This window comes from Plectropomus leopardus, chromosome 16 (assembly GCF_008729295.1).
Source record: "Plectropomus leopardus isolate mb chromosome 16, YSFRI_Pleo_2.0, whole genome shotgun sequence".
Lineage (NCBI taxonomy): Eukaryota > Metazoa > Chordata > Actinopteri > Perciformes > Serranidae > Plectropomus > Plectropomus leopardus.
Genome location: NC_056478.1, coordinates 18,115,242 through 18,143,090, shown reverse-complemented (window position 1 = coordinate 18,143,090; position 27,849 = coordinate 18,115,242). Strand labels below are relative to the sequence as shown.

Sequence of the window (27,849 nt, the reverse complement as noted above, 5' to 3'; positions counted from 1 at the left end):
TTGACTTTCAATTTCAACAGCTTAGATGAATACACTACCTGGCTTCTGCAACAAACTGCACCCCCCAAACAAGCATCTGTGTGATTAGGAATAACAGTTCCTAGAAGGCTACTGCTAACACGGCAACTAGCAGCACCACATGAGTGTGTTAAACTCTCAACTCTTGCATGTAGGCTATATTTAACAAGCTACACATTGTATGTATTCTCATTGTTATTCATGCTTATGCATATCTTGTTGTTCGTTGTTGCAGCTTTGCATCATATTTATATTTTTAACTTGCATGCTAGGTTTATACATTGCATTGTAGCATAAGTCACAGTTTTATATTTTACAAACTTTTCACACTCAGCATAACATCCATATTATTATTTAAATAATAACATTTTAGTGCTAAATGTCTACTACGTATGTATTTTGATGTGGAAATGAGATGGAGAAGTTATTTTTGTTTTTATGTGTGCAATTTTCCTGTGCAGCTCTCAGTCATGTGCTGGCTCCCTAACATGACAATTAGTCATTAAAAACTCTGAGAAACACTGTTTTAGAAGAATTACTCCACCTCTGCATAAATGTATGCACACATATACTGTATATTTAACACATTATGGGGTCCAACAGTGCAAATACGATCTAGCCCAGCTCCTCTCTTAAAAATTAATAACTTTACGTAAGTATTTTAAGAGCAACTCAAATGTGCCTTGTGAGTTTCTCACTGTGTCTTCTCGTCGAAAACACATTTTCTGCATTCTTCATTAAGCATTTGCAAAACCAATTTTCAAAATATTTTGCATCCTACATTGTTTACGTCAGTGTTTATTAGCTAGCGGTCTTCTGCACAGCCTTTGTTGGCAAATTACAACATTTCTTCGTGGGTTAGTGACATAGAAAGCTTCTGAGCACACGCATCAGGGATGCTGGATGCTGTCAGGATGCAACAGACAGAGGGCCTTATGTTACTCTTTTAATTTTAATTCAAAAGGTCACTGCAACCAATTTATTTCTTATTATTTCATTTACCCCCCACTAGTTTCTTGACATACAGATAATCTATTTTTTGTGCTACGATTTTGATATATCTGCTCTGTTTACTTTTACTATTTTTGTTGTTACGCAGCTTAACAACTGAAAAATTACAATTTAAAAAAAAAAAGAAAAAATAATATGTTTATTCAGAGACAACATCTCTGTCCTAGACCACACTCTCAACTGTTTTCATAGGGACTATTTCTTCTGCAGAAAGTTGTGAAACAAAAGTGTATTTAGTTCCTTTTAAAGTAATTATGACAGAGGATATAATCCAGAGAATTCTTACAGGATTTACTAACGGCTGGTGACTCTTCTCTATCCTGTTCCTCTTTTACTTTTTCTAACATGCAGCTCCTTCGGTAACTTATATTTGATCGCTCCTGACTTGTTTTTCCTGGACCCCATCTTCCTATCTCTTGTTAAAGAATTCCGAACATAACAAACTCTCATAAATTGTGCCAGCTTTCAAAAATACCAGCATGAGGTGACTGCAGGCATCACCAGCAGTACAGCTGTGCAAGCGCTGCTCGGCTGACTTTGCAGTTTCCTGTTTTTATTTCAACTAAACCTTTTTTGGTGACAAAGATAAAAACTCAAAGTAGTCCACAAAACTGCCACCTAAGACTTTATAACTTCTACAAGCAACCGCATTATCAAAATAGTCTGAATTGGCAAGAAAACCACAACACAGAAAATACACTACAACAATGCTTGTCCGAGCATGAACTGCACATTAACTCTCCTCAACAAACCTGGAGCCGATGAGTGAAGAGGCAGGTAGTGGTTCACTAAAACAGCCATGCATTGCTCTGTGCTGGTACAGGTGCTTGACAGGTTATCAGACAGCAGCTAAAGGCACACTATTGTTTGTTTGTTGTGATTGGTAGAGCCAAACCAGAGCCCTTCCTTGATGTCAATATGGGAAATAAATAAGCTGGGGGGGAGCAAGACGGACTATTAGAGGCTGGAGAGATAACAGCAAACAGACAATGTGACAAGATATTGAACTGTTTAAGATTAGAGATTTGTTATTTTCAATTTGCCTCAAGGTATGGGGAGAAAACACACTGCCAGAATACTAATATGCCATACAGTATTTTAACAAAGTAGAAAATAAATGGTCAGATGGGTTTTATCTCTATCTGGGTTCAACAATCCTTTTTTGACCTTCAAAGAAATACTGAATGTAACATTCCAGCATTAACATGTCTGACAGGGGCGTTATGCAATCTTTACCCCCCACTGCTCTAATGTTCTAGGAAACGCCAGATAACGTCATTGTAAATCACAGTCACAGGATTTGACTCAAAAAAGTAATACAGCATTTTTTCTGCTATACAAGGTTTTTTTTTTCATTATTTCAATGTCATTTTACAACACCAATCCAGACGAGACCTAATTGAAATGATATTTTAACAGTTGGTGGGTATTCTGAATAATAGTGAATATGTCAACTTTGTAAAAAACACACTATATTTTAAGTTTTCGGCAGAACGCTTTTTTTTTTTAAGGGCTTTTTTCCCCTGCTGTTCAGCAACTATTTTATTACCCCATTCTTGGTATTATTTGGCCTGTTAGCATGCTGTGACTTTGCAGGGGTTTTTTGTCACTGATCTTAAATCAATAATATGCACTTTTTGTGGTTGTAGTGCTAATTCATTAAGTTTTGTGCACTTTATTTTTGCCATATGTTTAATTTTATTGTGTTTTAAGCCCATGTTTTGTATACATTTGGTGAAATAAAATGAACTGAAAATATTCAGATTTTAGTTTATATTTTGTGTGGCCCCTGAACTAATGACTAAGGACAAAATCTGGACCCGTGGCTGGACCAGCTGGGAGCTACTGATCTAAAAGCTGCTGAGATACTTTGGTTTGAACCAACGTACTGAACCAGCTTACTGACAAATCTACCAATACTGCCATGACACTAACATGGTTAAAAGATAAAAGTGAGAATAAGATGCATCACTGTAAATTATGATGGATGTTTCTAAATAATGTTTATATTTGCACCTGATGTTCTAACACTTACAAAATACAACATACTGTTGCTGAAAGTTGCCATGATTACAACTTGTTTTGGAGTTTCTCAGATAATATGGCTTTCAAGGATATGAATATTGTACCTCCTCACTCCTCACTGCTGTTTTGACTTTTGCAGTTAATGAGTAAGAAATTAATCACAGCTATTACACACACACACATTCAAAGAGCAGTTCTAGCGTTGAATGAATCTGGCAATGATAAGGGACCCACAACAAACCGAAGCAATATCTGCCGCACAATTATTCATAAATACTTAAACGCCTGCTTAATATCAAAAGGGTAGTTGTCTATAATAGTAAACATCGTAAACACAGATGCAGTGAAAATAGCAGATGATAGTAAAGTGTAATAAAAATTTAAAGTGTAATTCTATTGAAGAAAAATAAGCAGGCTGCTTGAGGGTTTGCTTCAAGATAAGTCCTTTGATTAGTGTTTTTTTTCAAAGTCTCATTTCAATAACAGCTTTTTGCTCTGAGGCAGACTCATTGTTTAAGCGTGCTGCAGATTGCAGACTAAAGGCTGGACAAGTCCAATAAATCTGTTCCCCAGAGAAAAGCTCCCTCTGTTACAGCTCAGACACACTGGCCTGTTTCTTGAGAGTAACATCATATGTGTGTGTGTGTGTGTGTGTGTGTGTGTGTGTGTGTGTGTGTGTTTTGGCGGGGTTTTTGTGTGAATGTGCAAAAATGGTGCAGTGACAGAAAAGATTTGTCGTGGAATAAACACGATTGAGGAATACAGGGACGGGGAGTAAAGGAGTAAATCTTGGTCTGCAGTAATGACACCGATACAGTGAAGAAAAGCAGAGTGAAAATAAAATGATTATATTGATTCATGAAACGCATAAAATGCACAAGAGCCGATGATGTGACCTCCTAGATTCACATATCTGTCTCAGATCATCATCCCTCACAATATGATTCAAAAGCTCACTGGGTCCAAAATTGATGTGAATCACACCTTCTGTACAGACTTGGATTTCTGAGTGAAGCCGAGTTGATTTGAGATTTTTTTTTTCTTACTGTAGAGGAGAAAAATTCGTCTTTGTATTATTTGTACAGCGATCACCATCTGGAGTGCTCTCCCATAAGAAATTCAGCCATCTGTGGCAGTGGTTCTGATATAAATTCAAAATCTCTCCGATGTTCCCCAAACAAAGAAAACATATTCCAAGGACACCATGTGTTGGGCGAGATAACACACCGGGTGACTGCAGGCTGCCGCAGTGGCAACCTTTGTGCTAATATTAATGGACGGTCACAGCAGCAAGACCCTGCTGAGATTAATCCAGAGCCTAATCCCATTCACAGAAGAAGAGATTAACATTGCACTGGTTGCACAAAATCAATGACTTTGGAAAACAATTGCAATGTGAAGCAGTGTTATTGGCCCTGTGCAAACATTAATGGCTGATAGCGATGGTGGTGATAAAATAATTTAACCCAAGGAGACCCGCGGGATTACTGTCTTTAATAGGCTGTAGTGGGCTGAGTTCTGAAGCTAGAGTGAAGATAAAGGCGTATCTTATGAAACTTGAAGACCTAAGAAATGTGCTCTTGGTACCAGCCATGACATGCTGAGTTGTCTGAAAGGGGGATGAATGACGCTCCAAAGTTAGGCAAAATTTTAGCTATGGAAAAACTGGCATGACCATTTTCACAAAGGTCCCTTGACATCTCACATCAAGATATCTGAATGAAAAATAGATTCTTTGGTTACCGACAAATCCCTCATTTACAGACATGCCCGCTTTATGGTAGGCTCTTATTAATATTTTTGTTTTTTAAACATGCAATAATAAAACCAACAAGCGTATTCACAAAGGATGAATTGCGGCCGCTGATAGCATCATGAATTGTGCATCACTCAAAAGTGCTATCTGTCCTGTTTCAAGATTCATTTTACAAAGATATTGCTCTAATGATAGTACAGTGCAAAACAAAAGTTATGAAGCACAATGCAATTTGCCTTTTTTTTTTTGCTTCTGATTGCAATTATTCTTGTATGTATAAATGTTGCCTTTGTGCAGAGAACACAGTAGGCAGATTAATGGCAGAGAGAAAAAGAAAGCTGACACTGTTAGACTGCAAGCAACAAGTTCTGATGAATGAGGTGAAGAGGCATTTCTTAAAACTTCACACAAGGAATTTTAATGTGGCAGAAAGCAAGGATTTAATACTTAATATCCCAGTCTGTCAGTGCTGTTGTGCCGTTTTCAAATGCACACCTTCAGGATGTAAAAGAAGACAGGCATGACACCGCTTATAAAACGTTTTATTCACCACCATCTCCCTGATGACGCTGATAATTTTACTTTGAATTGGACTGTTTTCGCAATGTGGCTCATTGGCATAAAAGCAGCCAACTTTGCACAAAATGCATGCATAATGCTCACATACATTAAAATACATGCAATAGCACAAGAGCATGGAGATGCCTTTGGCTTGGCAGCAGTTGAAGGCTTATTTTATCCTTTGTGGCTGCTTAGAGAATTACAATATTTCTTTTATTTCTTCTTTGTGCAAAAGCAGTGCAGTTCTTATGTGAATTTGCCCCCAGGAGTCTACAGCCATTCTAGCACTCCACAAGGCTGTGTGAGGCACCATGCAAACATCAGCATGCTAACATTAACAACACGATTATGCCAAAGTTTAACACATGCTAGATCTGAGGTTTAAGGGAACATCACTTGTTCGGCTAATGTTTGAACAATACTCAATCCCCTTAATAACATCAGTATCGAGATCAATACATGCATCTCATGAAGCTGACTTGTGTGCAGGTGGGTCCTGCTTTGCAACACCTCCATGTGACAATGTGAAATACTAAAAAAACCACTATCAAAAACAAGGTCGCTGTTCTTTAATACTTAATGAACTCGGGTAAATTAAAGCAATTAGACATGATTTCTTACAGAAAAGGCAAACACAATGTAATTGCCCCAGAGGCAGATTTGCTTCAACATGGTGAACATCAAGTCATCACTCTAGGGGGTGGCATTAAGAGCTCCCCCACAACCCAGCATGTTTGCTCCCACTGCACAGCATCCTTCACAAATAACGGTTTATTTACAGGCTGGCATATCAAGAGGGTCTCAAACTAAAGCCACGGTGTCAATCAATAATCCATTGACTTGAGCTAAAGGTCAAAAAGAGTAAATGAATTTTAAAAAGTACACACCATCCACACAAGGCTAAAGTCTTCTTTATATGCAAGGTCACCAGAACAACATCAAACGTGGATGGTTTGCAGACACACTGACTATGAACAGCTCATTATTGCAGATTCACTTTCTCTGTGTGCTACAGACAAAACAGATAAGGGGCAGAATTTTATTGCACAACCACAAACTTGTTCTTCTCCTTTGAAAATATTTTCTCCAAAACAGAAAAAAAGAGAGCTCAACTGAAAAAGAGCCAGATAGCAGCAGAGTGCCCAGTCCCCTTATCTGCCTCCAGCCAATGCCTTTAATTCTGCCTTGTCAATATTTAATAACCTCTTGGAAAACACTTTTCTATCACTTCAGTGTTGTTTACTACGGTGCTGTACATTTACTCATTCATTAATTTTTTTTACTTCTCATATGGGATTACAAGACTTCACTATTTTACATACATCTTTCAGTCATGCATATTCTATATTGTACAAGCTGTATTTGGTGAAGGGCTTCATATTACACTCCTTCAACCTTAGGTGTCCAATTACTGACTGTGTGGATGCACTAACAGTAGACTTTTCTACTCGCCGAAGTTTACTTTTTCCATTATGACAGCATGTGGACAGCTCAAGTCGGGCGGAGCGGAATGATGCCGCCTTCATTTGGCTCTGTGTAAAAGTGAAGGGGCCATATAAAGTGGGGACTTTGTTACTGCCCTACAGCGCTTTCTCTGCGTAAAAGCAGCGGGAAAGAAAGAGGTAGAGAAAGAGAAGGAGAGAGAGAAGGCGAGAAAAGCAGCTAAAAATACATCAAAATGTGGTGGTTAATACTATATAATTGCGCCACAAGTAAATGAATGTGTAGAAACGCTGATCGCCCCCTTCAGTAAAGAAATGTGAAAACATTTCTCTAGTGACAAACTGTGCACAGATACAATTCAATATTGTCAGGGACAGACATTTAGGGGGATGTAAACACAAGAAAAACATTTTTGAGTAGAGGGGATCATTAAGTTTGACTTTGGCCTCTTCCAATTATTTCTCAAGAGTATTATAAAATGGTGATGCTGAAGGCTGCAGTAACAGACATTAGCACAGACTATTTTAAAGTAGACCAGCAAACAGAGTGCAGTTAGTCACCTTTCCATCACCAGGACTTTGGATGTTAAGGGTTGCTATTATCATTTAAATGAGTCTCTGCTGCTACATTAAAGTGCATGCAGAGGCTGTCGTGATGACACCCAGGCTGCTGTCACATTGTTGTTCACTAGACGACTATGGTTAGCTTCATATGAATAAATGAAATCTAAAGTAATTACTATTGTTTTATTCCAAAAATCCTGTTTGTGTTGTCTCAGATGTTCGAGATTTACAGAACCAAAACCTTCATAAACGAGGTATTTGATTGTTTTATGTAGATGCTGTAATAAAAAACTAAAGCCAGACAGTGTTACATAATATCTTTTGTAATGCCACATCAGATGGGCAACTATTTGCATAATCATTTAGTCACATTCGACTTGCCAGCTTTTCCGACCCGGCCCATTTGTTTAAGCGACTATGCAGACGGGAACCAGCTGCTGACCTTCAAGAGTTTGGAGAGATTTCCTTTCATCAGATTCATCTAACTGCTGAAAAACGTCTTAATGAACGGTGATTTGATCACAGATTGGTGAATCAGACTGAGCACAGGCGGCTTTAATGGGACACACTGAAAATCTGGAGGTAATTTCATACATGGCCTTGCAGAGCTGTGAAAGGACTTCCAACCAATTCAAAGGCAAGCATTACATAAAGAGGGGTGGGAAAAAAAGGCACCTGGAAACAGAATACCCGAACGACAACCTGTCCATGCAATATCGACAGAACATTTGCATGTTGTTCCAGCTGATTCTGTTGCCTCTCGTTGAACAGACATAATTTTTAAAACTGTAAAAAAAAAACTGCCAAAACAAATCAAAACCCTGGTTAAATGTGTATTTCTAATCTATGACTGCGATGTGGATGATGTTGTTGCAATTTCCTCAGCCGGATCGATAAATGCCACATACATCTTTTCACCCAAAGGGCCACAGTGCTTTCAACACCTTTTCCCGGCCCTGTTGTTCATTATTCATCAAATTCACAGAAGCTACAGAAGACAATAAATCAATGAACGGCTGCATCAACCTCAGCGCTCTAAATCCAAAACCATTTGCTAGTCAGGGCTGTGTATAATCTGGAAATTTAATACAATCTCCTAAAAATATTCTCTAAAGCATCTCTTGCATAATGTGCAGCTAAAAAAGAAACCAATTATTGCACCCCAATTAATTTCTTTTCGACCAAACTATTTCCCCCTGAGTTTTATAAATTAGAAATCAAGTGTGGAAATAAGTGCGCTACATCTAATTAGCATCCCTTCTTCTCAACCCACCAATCAAAACAGAAAGGAAGAAATGCAACGGAAAAGGTTGCACTGTACAAGCAACCTACGAGTGCCATGGATTGCATGCACCTGCAAAAATATAGACATCTATGTTGACATATTGATTGAGACCGTGATGCATCAATTAACCAGCCGCGGAGAGACATCTGCTGCTTGGAGATGCAGATCAAATCTGCTCATGTTTTGGTGGAGAGAAAGTGCAGCTGTGTAAACTCGCCTCCTCCAAATTTAATTTTCAGCTCTCCTGAGAACCGTTGTTACCTGGCGGCTATTGCCACAGTTATACACTGTATGATAATTACTTCACAAATCACAAAGAGCAAAAAAACTGAAAATGCTCAATACCTACAAGAGGGAGAAACACATAGACAGGCATGCAGGCCAATGCCGATGTTTACAGAAACAATCTGGCTGACAGCCGATACCAATGTGTTTATTGTTCATTATTTTATTGTTGTTATTTATTCCTCTTTTTTTTGCCAGGGCAACAAACAACTCTTCATTATGTTAAAAATAACAGAATATTCAGCCCTTCACTACACTACAATTGAATGAGCACATTTATGAAACAACCTTTAATATAATCTTTCACATGTAAAACATCTTTTGAAAAAAATAACTGCTTTAAAAGCCTTTTAAATATATTTAATATATCACAATTCCCTCTTAATATCCATCTGATATTGCTCCGAAAACATCAACAAATCTCCTCTTCAAACAGCTGTAAGTTTTTCCCCCGAAAACTACATTTGTCAGGATTATATTGAACACATCATGAGAGCATTATAATTTACTTTTGCCCAATACTTATTCTTAATGAATATAGCTTTAATGCATCAATATGTAACTCAATTAAACCTCCGTCAGCGGTTAATTCTGGCTACCGGCTGCTTAGTGCAAATGTTTACTAGCTCTCGTGCTGATTTCAAAACTGATTCGATGATCAAAAAGTAACAGTATCACAAAAAAAAACAGGGTGCATCATCTGAGTAGTTGTTACCCTTTTAATTATTTACTTTTGACTGAGGAGATGTTAACATATCCAGTGTCCAAACAAACGAGACACAGGTGTCCAGACACAAAATGTTAACACCTGTTAGATGTAAGTGAGCGCTGTCCAGTTCTTTGTCACGCAAATGTGCTGGATTCAATCCTGTCAAAAACATTTTGCGGCTTTCGTTGCCATTATAAAAATCGCCCTTTCTGCTAGAAAATGTGCCAACAGGTAAAATCAAATCAAGGCATGAAAAAATAATGACAGTAAATATCTGAAATATTCTCTAATGGCAGAGAACTCACAACCAGGAAGGAGGAAAAGAATTCACAATAACATTTATCAAAGTGCAGTGATTATCAACTTCAGCCCCATTCGCATTGGTCTAGTTTTACCTGGGGACTTCATGGGATTTTGAAATTACCCCCCACATCTGTGTTTCATGCAGCTTGTATGCACAGGATAAGCAAAGTCTGCATCTCCCTTTAATTTACTGACATTATCCCCCGTTATGACACACACAGTCATTTGTAACTCAATTCTACACAACAATAAGTATTAATTTACTGTATACATAAAAAGCTCAGTCTCCCACATATTATCCTTTTTTTTTACTACTTAAAATGGATAAAATGTTTCATGGTAGAGCTGTGTGCAGTGTATGGCTTCACTCTGCCATCCGCTGTCGTTCTCTCTGTTTATCATAAGACTATATTGCAACAGGAGTGTGTGCTCCGCTCCAGGGAGAGTTTGCAAGAATCCACCAGCACGCGCACACACGTGCACAGTAACAGGGCTAACTTTTTGCATCATACAGCTAATGCTAGGCTACAGCTAGGTTTAATGACCGACTCAAGACATTTTGTGTCAGTGAGAGTTTGTTCGGACCTTAGCTGCTGCTGCTGTGATAGCTTGTTCTAACCAGGGAGAGCGGCCCAAGTTGGTCCTCCAGTTCTGCATCTAACCCACGTATGTAACAGCAGCAACAAAGAGTTTGCTGATTTTTCTTATGTTGACTTTGAATTTCTGATTTTCTCGGCTAGTTGAAGCTGAGTAGTTCAATAGATGTAAAAAAAAAAAAAAATGAATAGAAACTGGCGTGCTCAGTGTGTGTGGAGTTAATTGTGGTAAATCAAAGTACTCTGCGGTAGGCTAAATGTTTGAAAAAAATAGAGCCAAAAAAACCCAAAAAAAAACAGATTACCTAAACATGGTGGAGTGGGTCTTTTGAAGCACTCACAGGCACTTTTGTCTCATAGAGAAACAAAAGTTGGAAAGGAAGACATGAAGGGAAAAATGATGAAAAAAAAAAATCAGCATTTTTGGGTTTTTTTTATTGTTTTCCCCCATATTTTCCCTCTGATACAAGAGCGCCTGTGACCACTTCAAAAATTCAATAACTGAATTTCAAATTGCATTTGTTTTGTACTGTTGGTCAATTCAGACTCCTTTTCTTATGTTAGATTTTGGATTTTGTTCCTTGCAAGTTTCCGAGTACTCTATAATAATTTAATGCAAATACTTAAATAAGGACATCACCTGAAATGCCCATCCGTATTACGCAGATCAAAGACGATCTACGCAACTACTACAAATTGCCACAGGTCTCTTGGTAATACTAGTCCCATGTGAATATGGCTTTAGACATGTTTATGAACTTGCATGTGAGATTGTAATCAGATGCTGCTGTTTTTTTGGTCTATGATTCTCTTGTTGTGTGTATGACTTTGTCTGTGTCTTACCTCTATTACTTGTAAAGCACTTTTAATCTCTGTTTTTGTCAGTACAAAAGTTATCATTAGTCGAGTAGAATTTTTTGATGATTTAATTAAAAGCATGACCTCTGAATGGCCCCAATTTTGATATTTTGTACATCAATCTATTAAAGACATGAGCCAACATGAGACTGCCTGAGATTTTGAGGACACAAAGCAGGTAAACAAGTAAAAAAAGCTTCATGAGATAGAGATAAGGACAGAATTTCAATATCGGTGCTTAACAATGTTGATACAGGAAGGAGAATGTGTCAAAGCTGAGAATAATAAGTAAAAACTGTGATGCTTTTGCCAAACAGCAGAGTCAGCAGGCACTACCGCTACCTGCAGCTTTATTTCATCTCAAAACACCTTTAATATTCCTCATGCTCACATTGAGATTACTTCCTGTACTATTCCTGCATTAATGCTGAGTGCGATAGCATATTTTATAAATTACACAGTGGAATATGGGCCCTGAGTCCATCACAGGAGAAGAAAGGAGGAATACTATTACTGTCAGAGATAAAAGTGATTTTCTGCTGTTCAAACGACAAAGTAAATTGGTATTCCTACCAAGGCCGTTTCCGTTGTAACACAAACTGCCATGTGTCTGTTTTACTGTGCAGCCTCTAACAGAGAGCCCTGTGTTTATGTGGAACCATGTAGGTGTGGGGTTTCCTACAATAACAGAGGGCAAGACTGAGAGTGACAAATGGCGTGTGGTGGTGACAAGCTGTCCGATTCTAATGTAGGAGCTCTGTGGGATAAAAAGCTTCGCCTGACAATCAACCTGTGGCAACAAGGCTACGGCTTTGAAAAATGACAGATTGTCAAACATAGATGGAGGCTTACCCCGCATGGCTGGAAGATAAGCCCGTCGACTTCGTGGCTGACCTGGGACGTGAAGCTGCCTTCAAGTAGCTGGAAAAAAAAGGGGGACACAGTTTCAGTCAAGCAAAACTGATAAATGACAAGATGGGTGGCTGAGGGCTTTAGCTGGGAACACACAAAATGACACTGATTTATAAAGTCAACTACAGCTACAGAGCCTGCCAACAATACGCTCTAAATTTAAGAAAAGTTACAACATAGCTGGAAGGCTTACACAGTAGTCTGATACTTTGTTATCACCCAGCTAGCCCTGAAACTAGGCACTAATCTCTTTGATTGATAATGCATGACTAAGAGATCAATATCTGTAACTTGACAGCCCAGGTTGAGGACCAGAATAGCAATGAATCATTAAGTTCCTGATGACTGGAAAGAGTGGATTTCATCTCTTCCATTAATACCAACCACCAAACTGAAAAGAGAAAAGGAACCTCCTGCATCATATTAGAGGAGGAGATGCCCAGGAGACGTGGCAGAGCTACTGTACAATAAAAGCACATTTTCTACATCACAGAGCACATCAACAGCCATGGCAACTACAGCAAGGGATATTAGGGGCACTAAAATAAGGCTGAATGTACAATCTGCATATGGAAACAGATGAAGAGTTCCCCAATTTCAAAGTGCTTTGCTTTTATGCATATTTTTATTTAAGAAATACAAATGTACTCTGTTCATTTTTTTAAATCTTCTTACAATTAAACCATTTCTTCCCCCCTTCATAATGGGGTGTACTATCATATGACAAAACTGAAGAGTGTTTATTTATCTTTAACTATAGAGTCACAAAACACAAAGACTTAAACAAAAATTAGCACAATACAGACGATTAACCAAAATTAGGGCTAGGTTATATGGCCTATAAATAATAGAAATGTACAATATATTGGACTGATAAATTATTGGCCGATAACAGGAAATTTACATTATTTTGTTTTATTCAGAGTTCCTTCTCACACATTTTCATGGACAAAACTCCATGGACTATTCCTTCAGTTTTCTTATAGCACAGCTAATATACAGTTTTTCGTGATAGACAGTCATAACCAGCAAAAGATCTATACGTTCTTTGAAGATATACTCTGCCGAAGTTATGCCAATCCTCCATGATTGTGGTGTTAGTGCGGAACATCATCTTCTTTGTTAATCCAAACCAAAGAGCTTTAATTTTTTTATTGCAGTCTCACAACAGATGGAGCAGTTTTCCTTCAGCAGCACCACATTTTATACATTTACTGTCATCCCATAAGCCCATTTTACAGTTTATAGCTGTGACTGGTTGTAATATAATGTGTTGAGTACTTCAAATTGCCTTAGCTTGTTGGTATTTGTTTGTTTTCTGGTTACTACATTAAAAGTACAATTACACTAAAATGTTTCCATCAAGTGAAAAAAAAAATCAACAGCAGCTGGCTAATACAGAAGTCTACTCTAAGAAACAAAGGTGCTAAATAACCAAATAGGGTTCTCCAACTTGTAGGAGAACACTTTGGGTTCCTGCTAGAAGATGTTATAAGAACCCTTTCAGAAGTGTCCCAGAAACCCCGATGACAGGTTATACTAGAGACACTTCTTTTGTGTAATTGTTTCATCCAAAACACTCTGCAAGATTTATCCAGAACCTTTCCACATTCTAAGTGTGCTAAAAGATACACACACAGGAGGTTCTGCCAGGAACCCTTTTATATTCCAAGCATTACATCTTGAATCCACCCAAGGGGACTCTTAAAAAAATAATTGACCACATTGACCATAGATCTCTCTTCCACTAATCATGTTTTTAGTTTAACAGGTTAGCCCCCTCATGAGACTCCTAAAGGGCCGAGGCTGATGTGGTCCAGTGCAACCCACAACACTAGTGGTTCACATTCACAATGTTACAGCTGCAGTAGGGTTGGGCACCCAAAAAAAAAAAAAAAATAATAATAATAATTTCAGCAGACCATGTGGTCTGAAATGATGGTAAAGAAATCAACAATGTCAGAACACAAGTAAAATGAATTGATTAAGGGGATTCCAGTATGATCTACATTTAAAAAATACCATGTTCAACAAGGGTTAACATTTGAATATTTGAGGGTGAGGATCTTTTAACACTCGTGCTTTTAACAGTCTTTAAACTTTTTCTTACAAAGAGAGGTTGTTTGGATTAAAAGGTTTCTTAATGGAACACTAATACTCCTTTCACCCCAAAATTAGCATGTTCATGCATGTTTTTTAAACAAGGGTAAAACCGCTAAAAATAGCTATAGACTGCTTTCCCATTGCCAGTAGAGCAGAGCTGTGTACTACTCTTCATTTATCTCTTACGTATTCAGTCTCTCTTTCAAACTCGGTGCAGACTAATTTGGATCGATGTTTGAGCACTGCACTGAGGGAAACGGACAGTAATTAGTGATGGCGCGTCATTGCATCTCGCTGAATATGAAGCTGGAATTAGCATGTTTACCTCAGTGTTCTGTTTCCATCAATGCCAATAAATTAACCAGGACCAGTGAAGAGCCATTTCACCCGGGTGTGAATGCAGATTGTGCACGTTCACATTGCATAAAAATAGCCAGATGTTAGCAGATGTTAGCTGTTTTTTGGTGCAGCGGCTTAATGAGGCTTAAGTCTTATGCTTCACTCAAATGGATCTTGTAAGCTTGTATTTATGACATGTGAAGTCATGTGTGCAAAGTTGTGAGCTCAGAGGTCCCCGAAAAATTTCCAATTAAATGGTTGTGAATACTACAAGAGGGGCGATGTTCGTATGACTCTTCTTGGATGGAGTATTTCCGCATGCACACAGAATCTTAAAGGTCTTTCTTCAGAAGCAAGTGGTTTTGGGTAGAACCTCAGCCCTTCAGGAAGAACCCTTTAAAACTCTTACTCCTAAAAGTGCATAAAGTTTCCATGGAGTTTGTTAGTAAGCACTGGGCTACATTTTGGCAAACTGGCAACATTAAAAGTCAGCTGACTTAGCTATTAGCAGTTCCTGTTTGCAGTTTACCCACACATGTACAGACAACTATCAATGAATTACTTTGATACTGAAGAAAACTTGATTACTCTCAGACAAGTTCGATTATGTGTCTCTAATGACTTCAGAGATAGTGATATCCTTCGGGAAGTGTTAGTCACACAGAATCTAATATACGTCTGTGTGTATTGACTCAGACTCATTTGAGCAAGTTACATCTCCAAGGAGTGAAAGTTTTGTTGCACTTTCACGTCATCTTGTATCCTTGCCACACTTCTCCAACAGACCTACAATAAAATATAGAAGGCTGAATATTAGAAATAGATATAGGCTCGCATCAGTGTTCAGTGGGGGTTTAATTCAAACACAGTGTCAAAGCTGAGAAGAAAATTGTACAAAGTGAAGAATTCTGTGCAGTCAAGTATGAATATGAAGACTGAGGCTTTTGTGTGCCGAGACAAGAAGGAGACAATGTGAAGGTTAGCTGAGTGCTTCATCTTCAGTGATATTTGAAAACGCAAGGAACTGAAATGCAAGACTTTCGAATCAATATTTCGAAAGTGAACACGAGATAAGCTGAAAAGAGATGAAAGAGATGACTGCACGGTAAAATCAAACTGTGCATGAAGTTTTAGGTGAAGTTGTGCTCTTTGGCATGAATGACCAATATGAACAGTTTATTTCAACACTGCACTGGCATGAAGGGAGACCTGCTGCTGCTGCTGCTGCTTGGAAGATAGGAAATCAATCTAAAACTGTATCATATGCCTTGGAAAATGTTCGGCTGTAATGTAATACCAAATGCCAAATCTAATATATGATATCACATAACTCCATAGATCAAAATCTGTCAGCTCTTGAAATGGCAGGCATGAACAAAGATTGCAGAATCACTGTTGACCGTCAATTGTCAGCGCAAGTATTGCAAAATATGTATTCTATTGCAATCCTTTAAAACTTGCCAAGTAAGTTCTGTATGTGCATGCAGATGGTAAATATATTTAGGCAGGCAGGAAATGACCCTGGTCAATAAAATAGAAAGCATATGCATTAGTGCACTGCAACGGATATCAGGTATCATATCCAAGCCATCAAGATGAACTAAAGCAGAGAGCAATGCATTTTAGCCGGGCAGGGAAGGTACTGAAAGGTGGAACAGCAACATTTCAGTGGTCTTTTATAAGTCGTCTCCTGTCCCAATGACAGGAGACAATAAAATGAAATGATTAAATATTAATTAACAATGCCCGCATTTCCGTCTGGCTCTGACATTTCAATCAGCAGGCATGGACAACGTAAGTGCCTGTTGACTAGGAAATAGCAAAGTGCTGAGTAGATATGAAGACTGTCAACAATCATCAGAGCCATTCACCGTGCAGGAGATGACAGATCGTCATCATCTGTCCCGGTGTTGCTTGGAGACTAACCAAATTATAACCGCAAACACAAATAGAAGAAAGCGTGAAATATAACATAACTAAATTTGGACTTCATGCAAGGTTGTTAACCCATTTCATGCACAGCAGCACTGCAGGCTGTGAAAGATGCCTCTGAAACATGGATTTTGTCCAGTATTAGACACATCTAGTCTTTCTCAAGAAATCTCTTTCAAGTGAGTAGATACTACTGTATAATACATCAGATAATATTTACTGCAAAGCAGGATATTTATCCATATTTTCAGATGAATAAGATACTAGTGCACAAATGTCTAATTTTTTTTCAATAGAGAGCTATAGTCCTGATATCACATCCAGGAAAGCTTCTGCAATTCACTAAATGCTATCTTTCATTTAGCATTTCTTCCATTCGTTTTTTTTTTTAGCAAGAAGTGACCATATTTGGATGGCTGTGGAGGAGCAAGGGGTGGATGTGACTGTGAACCAGAGAACAACCCCAGGGTAGCAACATGTCATTAGGTAGTCAGATTCTAAAGCATACCTTCCTTTACTGCTATTTTACTCTAAAAAGGACCAAAATGTATTAAATTAACATCATTCTGTAATGAAGAAGACTTGAAACTAGCGAACGAGACCATAAATTCATTTTTTTCATGAACTTGTGAACAATCTGACTTTGTTTTGCAACCACTGGTGTATATATATACAATATATGATATGATATACCATAATACATTTACAAAGCAGATTTTTTTTTAAACCCATTTTATATGGTGAGTTGTTCATTTTTTAAAAAAAGGACACGAGTCAAACCTCAAACAATGGAAAACTATGTGGCAAATGTGAAAGAAATGCAGAATCAATGTTGGTCTGGTGTTTTTGTTGGAGGAACATTACAGTCTCCTTGTCACTCCACACTTTTCTGATGCTTTTGTTTCGTCTCTTTAATGTAGCGAAAGCTTGAGTGATACATAAGTGACATGCTTCATATGTCATGATTTATTCACCAAGTCTGGTTCAATTGCACTGTCATATTTTTTATTTACATCAATGTTTTCAACACAGAAAGGCACAAAACATTTTTACCATGTTTTGACTATTTAAACTACTCGCTTTAGCAGATATAACCTGCAATGGTTTTGATGACACCCTTGTGAACTTTGGCTCTCTAGCTGCAGAGCGCTGCTTTAAATAGAGAGAGATATCCTGCGTCTGTTACATTTATACCATCAGATGATTTCATTTCCACAAGTACTTTGATGGAAAACATCACCACTTCTCAAAATCTGTGTGTGAGGGAAGTAAGTGTAGTCATCAGCCCTCGGAGGAGCGCTGCATACATTTATCTAGAGCCACAGAAAACTGTTCGGTCTCTGCTGTATCTGCAAAGAAAGCAGAGCAACATCAGTGCTCTCCAGAATGATGAATGAGTCACAGCAGATCACACAAAGCTTGACAATCATGCTGACATGGAGAAGGCAGATAGCCAGACTAAAAAGAACTGGTGCCTTTATGAGGGAACGGCATGTAGGCGGTAAGATCTGGGAGTTCCATTTCAGTTCTCTTGCCATCTTAGCACACCCACCCACCACCTTCGTCGAGCACAGTGAACCCTGGATGGAGAGATGAGCAGAAAGACTTCCACTCACACATCCTCCCACAGTAAGGAAGTTCCTTGGAGCGATAATGCAGAGAGGGGGCAGCAACCCTGCTTTCATGGTAAACCTCTGGAAGGATGGAAACACAAAGTTGTGCCTGGTACAGTAAGGCTGTGTGGGTGGAGGCAAACACCTCAGCCCCATTAAGAGATCAAGCTTTCATTGCAGACTCCAGGGCACAGACGGGACAACGGAAGAGCTTGGGGAGACGAATCAACCGCTAACATGCTAAGCAATGTCTTCCCCCTTGAGAGAGTGGATGTCAGGGTGATGGACGTCAGGCCATTTTCCTCTCCAGTGTTTCATGTTTGGGCTCATTTTACAAAATGACACAATGATGAATGATATCTGGCTCAGTGTTAGTCGGATAGGGTCGAAATGACATGAAGTGTGCCATTCACCTTCACTGTTAAGTACTCTGTCTTCTACACTGCACAGGCTTGTTTTTATTAGACAATCAAACAGAAAAATCCCCTGACATCAATTCTAGCCGGCCCTTAATCTTACTGCGATGAATAATACATCAGAAACCGGTGAAATAAAGATCTGCAGGTTCGGAAACATTTAATAGAGCTGCACACAAAACCAGAGTATTCAAACAGCGTTCACAGTAGCTGCATAATGCCATCTGTGATTTGTGTTATGACATTTAATCAAAAGGAACCCCAAGCATTAACCTTTTGTTGCTTTGATGACGATTTAAAAAGCAAAAACGGTAACTGTAGCCCCTTTCATACCTTTTATGCCTCTTCAAGATGGGGATTTTACACCGTTATTCACTTCACCGTTCTGTAAGCTATCTAAAAATCACACACTGGAACAGCATGATGCCCTCGTTGTTTGGTTCTGTTAAAAAATTCAAAGGCCCTAAAACGTCCACCTGGGTTTACCATGTTTTTTGCATCATTGCTGGGCAGCTAACATCAGATTCATGATATACTGGCAGTACTCCCACAAACTGGGAGAAAGATCTGACCTGCCCAACAAGCTGGCCATTAAGAAAAATGCATTCCTTTAAGACTTCTCTCCACGATCTTCTTTTTTTGTTACACAGATCTTCTGCTGCCTTTTAAGAGGACCACTTTACACTGTCGAAAGCTCAGAGAATCTGGCACCAAGTTATGAAATTCTGTGAACTGCCAAACAAATCAATACACACTCCCATATGGCATAACGAAGGACTCTCTTCATGTTTTTCAGATGTTGCTTTTAAAGAATGAACCCTAAAAGGAATAGTCACTATAAAAAATCTCTCCATTAAGACAGTTTGCATCAACTGATCAACTGCAATCAAAGACCATAAAAGATCAACAGACCTACCCTTCAGGTGTCACCCTGCTGACATGCAGCAAAGGGCAGCAGGTCAGAAACTAACCGGTTGCAAAGGCCTCAGCCCACACAGGGCGCACTCTCTACCAGGTGAGCTAAAGGTTGCCCCAATTCATTTTCTTTTGATGATCTGATTGTTTCATCTCACTTTAGATCACAGACACTAAACAAGAAAACTGCCTTGCAAAACTGATGACTTGATGCATGAAAATTCCTGACAGTCAATGCGTCACAGAGAAACATATGAGAAAACGCCGGCTGTCAGCTGAGAAAAAGCAGCAAAGTCAATCATGGTTTGTGTGATTTAGTAGATATCCAGATCAGTTCATCACGATTAAATCCATTTTTTACTACACTACAGGAGAGAAAAAATGTATGTTTGATTTTGGGGGGAAGTGTCTCTATCCAACATTGTACAATAACAAAACATAACGAATGAATGCCATCATAATAACATGTAAAAGAGACCAAAATACAGCAATGTACAGCAAACCTAATTTTAATCTGTTATTTTCTCACTTAAAGCTAATTAAAGAACTGGGTAATTGGCATGCAGAAAATAGAGAGTAAAGGCCTGATAAGTCTGCTGCTGACAGTAAAATAATCATAGATGTCAAATATTTCTACACCTCAAAGTGAATGAATATGCGTACGCGAGCAGGACACTGCAATTAACAAAGCAACGCCATGGCTCATTTTCTGTGCAATATCATCAGCTTTTCCTCTGCCACACCTGAACTGATATTATGCACTTCTCCATTCCTGAAGCCTTTGTACTTTCCTGCGGTCTGCTCATCCTCGTTGCTCTGAGGAGGCTTAGGTGCGGGGGCTGAATCAAAGGCGGAGGATGGATTGATATTCCAGTCAGGCCACAGGGCTGTTGCTGGAGGCTGCTTTCAAGCCTCATGTGAATGGAACCTGTGAAGCCGGTGTGCAGTTCCCTATTAAACGGAAAGCCCACATCAGAGTGTATGGGCAGCGCCGCTAAAGCACGAGCTGGCCTGGAGTCAAACGAGGTTGCAGTCTGGAGAAGTTAAACTTCTTCGGACATCTTATCTTTTGATTGATACTGGTCGATTTATTTAAAAAAAAAAAAAAAAGATTACATTTTACAGGGAAAAGATGAAGAGAGACATTAACATTTTGAGGATTAAAGCGATAAGTCTAGAGCGGGTGAGGATTATGAGAAATATCAGGGCACGGCATGAAATTGAATTGTGGGATAAAAAAGAACCTGTGGCAAACTGGACAAGCGGCTTGATGAGTGACTTGCACCTAACACCCGCTACCGTGAAATTACCAAAGTTAGTAGCAAGTTATTGCAAGATGATGAAGACTTGAGGCTCCAAGAAATCATCGCACAAAAATTCATAACCTGAGCTGAGGCCCAGGGACTCAGCGGGGGGGGGGGGTTACATTTCAATTTTTTATCATCTAACTTAAATTTCAGTTTCAGGATTATTCATTTCTATATCTTTGTCAAAACGAAGTATTAAAGTACTTTACAGGGACTGAGCCCACCAAGATTTAATAGTTATACTTAATAATTTTTTCCATTAGAAATTTAATCACAGATCAAATCAATATTACAAAAACTTGAAGAAGCACAAGAGGTGGAATATCGAGTAGAAACACAACTAGCATTAACAGAGGGAATGGGTGTGAATTGGCCTGAATGAAAACTTTTTATACTCCACTAGCACATTAGCCCTTTTTACAGAGATTGCGCCTGTCCGACAGGCCCAAACAGCACGGCATTATGCCGCTCTGGTGTGAGATTTTAGACAGCATACCGGCATGGCAGACGCAAAAGAGGCGAGATAGGCTTTAAGTTCAAGAAAACAGTGTCTGCCTGTTTTCTGACATATATGACATACATCAGGCATCCCTTTCTAAACATTAACAACGGCATAATATGGCACAGGCCGGCTTGAGCCCATGCCGCTGCATAAGCCTCAGCCACGTGGGGCGCACACTCTAGCACACACTCTGGAGCTAAAGGTTGCTCCACCATTCCTGAAATATGGCAGTTGAACTCCTCCTCCGCTTGGAGGGTAAGGAGCTCCTGGACCTAACTATGTTCCCAATTTGCTGACATTTCCAGCGGTTGTTGTTGTTCTTCATTTTTTTCAAGATTATTTTGAGCTTGCATCGCTACACCAAAGCCTTGCAGGCTCTTGGCAACTTGGTTTGTAAACAGCATAACTATGACAATGCACAGAGCTGAAAGCAAACAGGTAAGAGGCTGTATGTTGCAGACAGCAGTAAATACCCCACCAAACACATACATTCCAAATGTTCTGTATACATGTTCAACGACACCCCAAAAACTCGAATAATAATGGCATATCCAACATCTCTTGATTGAAAAAATGCCACATTGTTAAATCCGTAAACACATAAATAAATGTGTAAATTCTGAATTCAAAATAAGTTTTTGCATGACCCACAACAAATTTGGAATATTGTCACATTTGTAATAGGTTTGGCACAATATCAATATTCGCTTAACCAGTATTGTGGCCCAAAGATAACAAATTTATTGCTATATTTGTAAAACACTTAGGAGAATAAAGATAATACTAATGCTAACGGTCAAATTCATCTTAACTTTGATAATTAAAAATAACAGTGTAGGAAGTTGGAGAGGGAAAAAAGCGAGAACAAAAAGAAGCTGGTGATTTAAAAGGTGCTGGATTATTTACATATATGGATTATTAACATGATATCAATTTTTCATTGTTTAGTGTCTTATTTATCGTCAATGCAGGTAAATTGTACCACCTCCTAATTTGGAATAATAGTATGCATGTAAACATAGTCAATAATGTGGGCAATATCGAACAAATACATCAGACGACATAAAATTATTATGAAGCAGAGATGGGACTCTGTGCTGAAGCTAAACCACTGCCAGTTAGACAACTCACCGGCCCATCTCCGGGAGAGAAAAGATAAATCGCCAGCCACAAACACACAGCAGTGCCGAGCACAGCCCACACACTCAGACACATCCAGTCACATTGATACAGACAGCAGACAGAGAGTCGGTGTGAAGAGGCAACAACCAGGAGGCAGCCCTTCACTGGGCTCCAGCAGCAGGCTGCTGTAAGTGCGCTGTCTGAGAACAGTGAGAGAAGAGACTCTGACATCCAGCCAGCAACAGCCCTCTGGAGCTCAGGGCAGATAGACACGAACGTTTGACTCTGGTTTTTGAGGGCGATTGTCTCGTCACAGTACCGAGATGGAGCCAACCAATCAAGATTTAGATATTTATCAAGTTCAAACTGTCACTGAATGTGAAACTGTATCATATCATAGCACTTACAGCACTTATTTAAGTTAAGAGCTGCAACTAATGATTATTTCATTATTATTCATTATTTAACATTCAGACACATTTAACTTGTTTTGAAAATAAATAACTATTTTTGACACGCTACACTCTAGTATAATAAAGATAAGGACTATATTTCAAGATTAAAATAGAGACAGTCTTCTGAATAAAACAAACAAAAAACACTGCTTTTGAAAGAAAAAGTGAAAACAGAGCTTTGAGCGGCTCTTTTTTTCTTAATTTATTTTTTCAACAAATTTTTCTACTTCCTTTCCTAGAGAGAGAAATCTGCCTCTGACTGTTAGTGCTGTTCTCATACACATGTGTAGGTGCTCAGTGTTGAGCCCAGAGCAAGGCTTAACTTTGAAAATGTTCACAGGGGAGAAAGCTGACTCGCAGCTGTAAATCAATCCAAACATGGTCAACGTGTTAAGTACTACTTTGGTTTGAGCAGAGAAAACAGTCTCAGAGTGTGTGTAGCCGGAGGGTAGCAGGTTAGCTGCCCCATGCTGTCAGCTCTCTCACGTCTTACTCAGTCAGTCTCTCTAATCAACTATCTACACACTGGGTCCATTTGATTGGCTCAACTGAGTCACGCTATTGCTGTAATAACTGAATTTGTTACAGCCTTTGGAAAAAAAAACATGCCATAAAGATTATTATTTACTCCCATTAATTTAATCAAATATTGGTCACGGGTCTAGGATGTGGCCTGCCATTTGTTGATGCTTGGTCTATCAAAAGACACACACACACGCACGTGCACGTGCGCACGTACGCACGCACGCACACAGAGAAAGAAAAAACAGGAGAAAATGTCTTTCTCATCGTCTCAAAGACCAGGGTGCCCCCTCAATATTGCTTGTTTTGTCTGACCAACTTCCCAAAACTCTAAGATATTTAGTTGACTTTCACAAAAGACTGAGAAAAGAAGCTAATCTTTACAATTAAGAATTTATTTAAAACTAGAGAATGTTGGGGATTTTTTTATGGATACATAACTTCATAACAAATAATAACTTTGTAAAATTACTGCAAATTATTCATTTAATTATTTTGCTAATCAGTTAGCAAAATAGCTGCCAATTAGGGCACAAAAGAGCAAGTAAAGCCTAGCTCTTATTAAAGTGATAGACATAATTACAGTTTGTCATTAAAAAAGCACATTTTAGTTTCTGGTAAAAGCTCTGGTCAAACAATCTTTCATAAAACAGTGATGGTCTGTTGGCTGCAGACTTCTCCAGCTTATTATCCTCTGTAAAAGTGAGGATGATTTCATGTATTTGCTGTTATTTTGCATTATGTATGTAAATACTGAGTCAACCTGGAATAAACATATACATAAATGTATGTCTTTGTGTTTGTCTGCTTTCAGAGTGGAGTACAAACTCAACAGCACTATGTGTCCTCCCAAATGTTAAATTCTGTCAAGGGACAGACGGCTTAAACGGTTGATAGCCAGCGCTTTGGAGCACATAGAAAAAGGGTGAAAAACACATTCGCAGGATACACAGCGTGATGTTTTCCAGTCTGCAGGGCACCACAGAAGTCTCCTGGTAATGTCAGCTCTCAGATTTCAGTCAGCCAGCCGCTGCCATTTAAAATACCCACTTTAAGCTTTAAGCCTACATGTTTCCAAAAACAGTTTTATCCTCTTTTGTAAAATGCAAAAATGCCTGTGTTGGAAGACACTGTAAGAATGGTATTGAAAACATAACTTCTGTATATGACATTCAGAGCATTAATATGGTAGCAAACAACCATTTGCTGTTAAAAAGACAGAGGAGTAATAGTGATAATATGTCGGCACTGTTGCCGCTGTCTAGCACAGTTTATGGGTTTAGCACCATAAGCTGCTCAGCACCCTCCATGCTGAGAACCGTGCTGAGAAAACACACGGTTCCTGAGTGGTGCAGACTGGCCAATGCTGCTCTATGATTGGCCTGTCTGTGTTCGAGAGGAACTTGAGAAAGTAACATAATACTTTCCAAAACTTGCTGTTTTACATGTCCACTTGGATACAAAGTAACCAGAGTTTCCCACACATTCATTTAAATAAAATAAATCATTTGCCACCACAAGTAGATTTTTGGAGCTGGACTGTTAATTAGGAGCGCTACTGGAATATATTGTATGTATGTATGTATTTTATATATATATATATATATATATATATATATAATATATATATATATATGGTTATTTCTAGTGCACAGACATGGCGCTGCAGAACAGCAGAACATTGGGCACATTGAAAGTGGCGCTTAACAGTTTATTCTGCTGGGTCTTAAAACTTTGCTTTCAGTTACAAACATCTGCAAACAGATCCTCTCATCCATTGATGTGATCTGATCAGCTGTTAACAGACATACAGATTATCCACCCTGCGAGTGACGTGGGAAGAAGTTATAGACAGCTCCACCTGCTGCGCTGCATTCTGGGACTCACAAAAACATGAGATTTTCGAGCAAATATTAGCTACCGCGCCACAATATACACTGATGCGGACCTTAGAAGTGTTTTGTTAAAATGGCACCAAGTTTGTGTTTGGATAAGAGGCTAAAATGTAGAGGAAAATATCAGTTTTCAAAAATATCTGTACGTGTTGACAGGCCACAAATCTGTGCTCATGTACAAAACTTGAGTAAGAGGGACACAGTCGCATCAGTAGCCCCGACGTGTGCGGAAATACGAGGGCCCGTTCATCGCTGCCTGCTGCTTTAATTGTAATTGTAATTGAGAAATGCACACATTTGCACATTAGTATCGTAGCTGTTTCTTGACACAAAAAGAGAAAAGGGGAGTTTAACTTTACAAGCACAACAAAGAATTATTTAACAATTAAATATTTTGGAAAAAAAAACACTGCAAAATAAAACTGACGAGGAATAGTATTACTATGGCAGCAGCTATGCTGTTTATATCCGAATTACTTATTGTTGAGGGGGTCGATGGGCAAGGATGTTACAACATCACTCTCGGTCAAACAGAGGAGGCAGACAGCAGACTAAAGGCAGAGCAGGCGGACAAATGCAGAATAAACATAAAAGTCCAAAGAACATCTGAAGAAAAACACCTGTTGACCCGACCGCCAGGACGCCTGTGCCTTTCCTTGAGTACATCATCTCTGAGCCTGGAAGGCACGACGAGAGCGGGCAGGCAGAACAAATAAAGTGAGCCGCTACACTCGATGCAGCCACATATTCACCCGCTCGCTCTCCAGTGAATCCGACCTTTACTGCATAGATGTGCGGAGCACCATCCGAATGTTGCATAATGTCGTGGAGGCTTTGGAGAAAACTAAAAATTTTCAAAACAAACAGAGGTACACAAACATTAGTCATCAAGTCCATGTCGTGTGGTCTTCCAGGCAGCATAAGCCCTTATACAACCGTCAACATGGTTCCCTCTGTGGGTGTGTGCAGCAGCAGCAGAAAGACAGAGAGGATGCAGGTGATAAAGTGCAGCTTCTTCTTGAACCTGACACTGGAGGATGGGTGATTACCGAGGCCAGAGGTGCAGGCAGACCAACGCTTTGCTGCAGTGAATTTCATAAACTGAGTAGCACACACCAATTATGAGATGCATGAACAGTTTGTCTCCTCCTGCCGAAGCATTCCCACATTTTTACTGTTAATTAGAACAAATAAAATCTTGTAGGTTTACAGGTCAATAAAGCAGAAGCAAGTTCTGTCATTATCTTACAAACGGCTTATAATGATAATGTGAACTGACATCTTACTTTGTTTTCGAGCTGATGCAGCAGGTCAGAACCACCACAAACTAACTTTGATATGGAGCTCATATTCAGCACAATACCGAGCTCAATTTCGTTAAAGCGCACACATAAAGGTGACTAAGACAATAGAGACCCAGGGTCTCGATTTTCCATCTCCAGCAGCTGCAGACTCGACAGCTGACAGAGGTGTGAGGTCAGTGAGCAACAGGGAAACCTGCAGACTGACAACACTCAGCTAATGAGACATGCTGCTAAGGAGGAGTGACTGTTTTTTTTAATCTTGCCTGGCCATGACAAACCTGTAAAAGGCAAGACTCTGACTCATAGATCTGAGTGTGAAAACAAGAGGAGAACCATGACAGGACATTTACATGGACTCAGGGAGCGTTAATGACGACTGAGCCCGCAGGAGAGGAAGGCGAGTCAGGAGAGGAGAAAGAGTATCGTCATCGCAGTAACGTGGCTGCTTCAGTCGCTATACTATGCAGACATTTTCTTAAAAACCAATGTAAAGACTCATGCAAATGTAACCTTTCGAAATAATCACTTATAACCCACCAGAAATGTATGGTGGTGTATTTGTCTGCACAGACTCTGCGCTCTGCCTGGAGTCTCTCATGTTCTTCTTATTTGACAGTGTTCAGGATGTTAATGGACACAGCAGGCAGGTGAGGTCGTGACTTTATAAATAGGTAGTGACCAAGTGTCAGACTGCAGCTAGCATGAATCCAAGGCGAAGTTTTGAAAACTGTGGACACAGTGCCAAAAAAAACACAACTATAGACAAGGTGGGGTCGGCTTTCACTTTCGCTGACAATATTGTTTACAAACAGCAGCCGACAATTTCTGCACAGTAAACCTTTAACTATTTGAAAAACATTTTAATACAATCAATCAATTACAAGATAAAGGTCGACTATAAAAGACACCAGAGAAGGGACCAAAAGAAATGGAGAAAACTGAAATAAAACCTTTAAAATTAATATAAGGTAAATACAATACACTGAAAAAGTTTCATGGTAAAAGACTTGCTTAATTGCTCTGTGGAACATCTTGATATCCTTTGGATATATATTTGTCTCAGTATTATTTGTCTGAACAGATCAATAATCTGTGTGTC

At 39.1% G+C, this 27,849-nt stretch overlaps 1 protein-coding gene across 1 annotated transcript in view; it reads right to left on the bottom strand.

Annotated features, from left to right (window-relative positions):
* The window catches only part of rngtt (RNA guanylyltransferase and 5'-phosphatase), a 119,340-nt gene that overhangs the window by 30,068 nt on the left and 61,423 nt on the right, over positions 1-27,849 (bottom strand). The window contains exon 12 of the mRNA XM_042503191.1: positions 12,266-12,334. Within this exon, the coding sequence (XP_042359125.1) occupies positions 12,266-12,334 (69 nt within the window). The remainder of the gene's footprint in view (positions 1-12,265; positions 12,335-27,849) is intronic.